This window comes from Solanum stenotomum, chromosome 9, assembly GCF_019186545.1.
Source record: "Solanum stenotomum isolate F172 chromosome 9, ASM1918654v1, whole genome shotgun sequence".
Taxonomy (NCBI): Eukaryota; Viridiplantae; Streptophyta; class Magnoliopsida; order Solanales; family Solanaceae; genus Solanum; species Solanum stenotomum.
This window is the reverse complement of record NC_064290.1, coordinates 46721883-46727230: the sequence shown is the minus strand read 5'-3', so window position 1 is coordinate 46727230 and position 5348 is coordinate 46721883. Positions and strand designations below refer to the sequence as shown.

The 5348-nt window shown below is 34.1% G+C and overlaps 2 protein-coding genes across 2 annotated transcripts; both read left to right on the top strand.

Annotated features, from left to right (window-relative positions):
• The first annotated feature begins 94 nt into the window (after positions 1-94).
• On the top strand, positions 95-763 carry LOC125877917 (defensin D1-like). The gene is made up of 2 exons (XM_049559210.1): positions 95-171; positions 377-763. The coding sequence occupies exons 1-2, from the start codon at positions 111-113 to the stop codon at positions 577-579; spliced, it is 264 nt and encodes an 87-aa protein (XP_049415167.1). The 5' UTR covers positions 95-110; the 3' UTR covers positions 580-763.
• Positions 764-3635: 2872 nt separating this feature from the next.
• Positions 3636-4022, top strand: LOC125877924 (defensin D1-like). The gene is made up of 2 exons (XM_049559216.1): positions 3636-3696; positions 3820-4022. The coding sequence occupies exons 1-2, from the start codon at positions 3636-3638 to the stop codon at positions 4020-4022; spliced, it is 264 nt and encodes an 87-aa protein (XP_049415173.1).
• Positions 4023-5348: the final 1326 nt, after the last annotated feature.

The window sequence follows — 5348 nt, the reverse complement described above, 5'->3', positions numbered from 1 at the left end:
TAATCTTTGAACAAATCAAATGGAATTAAGTTGACAACTTGAGTTTCCAACATTATAAATACCACCATTTCAATTGCTTGTTTTGTTAAAATCAACAGAAAATAAAAGCTATGGCAAAGTACACTACTTTTCTCGCCCTCCTCTTTTGCCTCTTCCTTGTTGCTGCAACTGGTGAGTCGACATGATTCTATAGCTATCAAATATAATTATTTGTTTAAGATTACGAACTTTTAAAATATTTATTTTTTATTAAATTTTGTGACTAGTCAAACATGTGAAATAAAATGAAATGGAGTCATTGTTATTATTAGGAAATTATTAGAAATTTTCTATGTCAAGTACATACCATGAGTTTTTAATTTTCTTATTTTTGCAGAAATACAAATGGCAGAAGGCAAATACTGTTGGAAAAAAAGTGACAAGTGGAATGGACCTTGCCAATACTCTTACAAATGTAGTCATCATTGCAAGTACTACTATGGAGCTAAATATGGTATTTGTAAGAAGTACAAACCATGGGGTCACAAATATTACTGGGCAAAATATGCTTGCTACTGCTACTCACCTTGCCACTATTAAGAATCTTTTAGTGTCTCATGGCTTGGTTTTGATTATGTAAACAAATAATTAAGAAGCTACCTATTTTATGTGTGTAACAATGTAATAAGGCTGATTTATGTGCAACTATTTTGGCCAAGCTTTGCGTGATGAGTTATTGTATTGTATGCATTTCTATTAATATTAATTGATGTGAATTATGCTATTTTTCTATGTAAATATTTATATATTGTGTCACATACCATGCATGGATAAGATAAAATTAATAATAACATGACTCGACATACATGTGTATTTATCATGCCCCAAGCCTAGACTCTATGCGAGATCAATACTCAATGCCATTGTTGGTCCGAGCATGCCTACAATATAGCATTAGACATGGCATACATCTAAACATGAGTGAAAACATAGATTAAAAGCATTTGAAGGGAAGTCTTTTAAAATTAAAGTAACACTTTTCATTAATGTAAATCATAGTACTGAAATCACTGATACAACTTTTCATTAATGAAAGGACACGAAGGTTAAACTGAAGCATAACTAATTGTTTACCTATGAAACCTCTAAATATAACTGAGTAATGACTTAATGAATATCATTGCCTCTTCATTGAACTCGTCAATTTAAATAGACGTATGCCACCGTTGAATTCGATCTCGATACTCGATCCGAAATTCAACCTCTAATCCTAACTAAAGATCCGAACCCGACTCAATTTGAAACTCGGGAGTTGGGTCTCGTAGAGGTCGAGAGTTGGGTCTCAAATTGAGAATCGGGAGTTGGATCTAGGATTAGTATTGAGAATCGATATTTGAGGCTTAAGTTACGATGAAAAGTTGAGGTGTGAGGTTCAAAATGATTTTGCCTTAGAGGTTGAGAGAGAAGAGAATGGGGATTAGGCCATGAAGACCTGATCGATTTGGATCTTTTATTAGTCAAGAAATTAGTTTAGGATTTTCTTAGGGATAAAAAGATAAAAACGACCCTTTTTAGTAAAAAAAAAAATCGTCAGCTAAATCGTCACCGCTTAATAAAATGTTCATAACTATTTACTGTGAACTTAGATTGATGCAAAATTGGTGGCGTTGGAAATAAGACTCAAATACCCTTTAGTTTGATAGGTAATCTTCATATTCTAAAATATATGGTCGTTTGAAGTTGTCCTAAGTAGAATATGATATCAAAACTTAATCGGTAAGGAAGCTTTAACTCAACTTTGTTTTAGGGGATTCTTGTGACCTTAATTAGGTGTAAAAACATCAAGGTTTAAATTTTTGAAGGGTGGGAAAAGACTAAAATAACCTCTCTTAAAACTGGCAGAAGCCGTCTATGAAAGGCCATCTACGGTTCGTACAAAAGTCTACAGGCCGTAGACCCTCTTGTCGGAACATACTGAGTTTTCTGAATTTTTGAAGTTGGCGATTAATGACCCTTTATACGGGTCATAGAGACTTTGATGGACCGTCCTTCTCGCTCATAGGAAGCTTACTGGAGTGTGCTCCAAGACTTGGTTTCCACAGGGCCTTCTACGGACCGTAGAAACTTCTACAACACGTAGTCCGGTCCGTGAAACTTAGACGTGAGAGCCAACTTTCAAGGGCATGATTCCATCAACCCATCTACAGTCAGTAGATACTTCTACAGGTCGTAGAAAATCTTCTGTGGCACCAGACTGCAGAAATTTTCAAGGTCAAAATTTGGGTTTGAATTTTCGAGGTGTTACAATGATAGTGAACTAGGGTCATGTCTTTGGCCGAGGTCAAGATATAGGGGAAGTAGTGGTAAGTATGTTACGATTCGCCTAAGTTGAGAGTAGGGTCTTGGAACATAGGATCCCTAACGGGGAAGTCCATATATAGAGCTAGTGAAGATTCTCAAGAAGAGAAACATAAATCTAGCTTGTGTCCAGGATACCGGATGGGTAGGTGCCGACACAGAATGTGGATGAGTTTAAGTTGTGGTATTTAGGAGGCTTGAGGGATATAAATGGAGTGGGTATTTTAGTAGAGAAGGGCCTTATTTTTGGAGGATCGGTGATAGGATAGAATGATGACGATTAAGCTAGTCATAGGAGGGCTTACTTTGAACATTATTAGTGCTTATGCGCCTTAAGTGAGCTTGGACAAGGAAGCCAAAACACTAATTTGGGAGGATTTCGATGAGGTGGTGAGAGGTATACCAAACATAGAGAAAATCTTCATTGGTGGAGATTGGGATGGCCATATCAGGGCAACTTCTATTGGCTTTGATCATGCTCATAAGGTTTTTGTTTTGGGGAGAGAAATGGAGGTGGAGCTTCACTTTTGGTTTTTGCTAAAGCTTTTGATTTGGTAATTTCTAATTCGTGCTATCAAAAAAAAAAAGGTGAATTACTCTGTTTCCCTTTCACAGCATGATAGCAAAGAGTCAAAAAGACTACTTAGTCCTTAGAAAGGGTGATAGAGGTCTTTGTAAGGACTGCAAGGTTACTCAGAGTGAGAAGCTTACATCCCAAGTTTTCAGTGATGGAATTATAATATATCAGGTAATTGTTAAAATAACATGTATTAACACAAAGGGGTGGTGACCTCATAAAAGCAATTTGTGGAGATACAAAATTGATCAATTAGTAGAAGACTTTATCACTCAAATGGCTCTTTTATCAATTCAAATTCTTTTCAATTAAAGAAATGTTAATTGTGTTGGACAAATTCTTTGTACTTTATGTCCTGTCATTTTAATTATCCATGTAGAAAATTTTGAGTTAAATAACATGTATTAACACTAAGGAATGTTAACCTCATAAAAGCAATTTAAGTTGTGGAGATACAGAATTGATCAATTAGTAGAAGACTTTATCATTCAAATAGCTCTTTGATTAATTCAAATTCTTTTCAATTAAATAAATGCTACTTGTGCTTGACTAATCTTTGTACTTTCAATTATCCATCTTATAAATTAATTAAGCAAACATCCAACGTAATCCTTGAACAAATCAAATGGAATTGAGTTGACAACTTGAGTTTCCAACACTATAAATACCACCATTTCAATTATTTGTTTCGTCACTAAGAAATCAACAAAAAATAAGAGCTATGGCAAAGTACACTACTTTTCTCGCCCTCCTCTTTTGCCTCTTCCTTGTTGCTGCAACTGGTGAGTCGACATGATTCTATAGCTACCAAATATAATGATTTGTTTAAGATTATGAATTTTTAAAATGTTTGTTTTTTATTAAACTTTGTACATAACATGAGTTCAATTTTCTCATTATTGCAGAAATACAAATGGCAGAAGGCAAATATTGTTGGAAAAAAAGTGACAAGTGGAATGGACCTTGTCAATACTCTTACAAATGTAGTTATCACTGCAAACACTACTATGGAGCTAAATATGGTATTTGTAAGAAGTACAAACCATGGGGCCACAAATATTACTGGGCAAAATATGCATGTTACTGTTACTCACCTTGCCACTACTAAGAAACTTTCTGTTTCTCATGGCTTGGCTTTCATTATGTAAAAAAATATGAAGCTAGCTACTACTTTATGTGTGTAACAATATATGTAATAAGGCTGATTTATGTGTAATTATTTTGGCCAAGCTTTGCGTGATGAGTAAGTGTATTGTATACCTTTCTATTAATATTAATTGCCAGCGAGGTACTTTTTTACTGATTTCTTTTATTTCAATTGATTTTTTTCTGATTTTGTCTAGTAGTTAAATAATCCCAACGTGTTACATAGCTGGCTGTACCATTTGAAATTTGATTTGAATCAAAGATGGAAGATTTTGAGGGTTATCAAATGATACATAGTGCGATACAGTTAAAACAAATTATTGTTGATGTGAATTATGTTGTTTTTCTATATAAATATTTATATATTGTGCCACATACCATGCACGACTAAGCCTAGAATCTATGCGAGATTGATACTCGGTGTCATTGCAGGCACGAGCACATCCATTAGATAGAATTAGACATGGCATACATCTAGACATGAGTGAAAATGTAGTTTGAAAGCATTTGAAGGAAAGTCTTGTAATAGAAATAATTTTCATTAATATAAGTCATAGAACTTAAATCACTAACAAATTAAGGACACGAAGGTCAAACTGAAGCATAACTAGTTGTCTATTTATGAAGCCTCTAAATATAACTGAGTAATGACTTAATGGCTATCATTGGCTCTTCATTGAACTCATCAACTTTAATGAAGGTATGCCATCATGGATGCTATGATTCCTTTTTCCTTGAATTCGAATTTCGCAAAATCAAGAAGACATGCATTAGTAAAATTGTTTTCGTCCACTAGCGATCGAACTTCACAATTCTTTCTTGTAAGTACTAGCCCCAGATATTGTTGACCTCATAAATGCAATTTGTGGAGATACAGAATTGATCGATTGGTTCTTTGATCAATTCAAATTCTTTTCAATTTGGTATGAACAAAAACATTTTTTGAAAAATGTTTTTCAATATTCTCCTGATTGATTGGCTTAAAATTTTTGGAAAATGTTTTTCAAATCAACTCATTTTCCTCAAATTTAAGGAAAATGATTTTCCTTCAAGAATTAAAGAAAACGTTTTTCAAAACATTACTTCATCCTTAAGTTACAATATTTTTTTCTTACCCTACCTCGTACCCATTACTCAGCCCTCCCCATCCAAGAAAAAAATTACATTTTAAATTTTCTTATTTTTTAAATTTCAAATATTTTTTTAACCTTACCCCGAACCAGCCCCCCTACCCCTAAACTACCCCTAACCAGCACTACCCTCAACCCAGGGCAACCCCCTGACAATT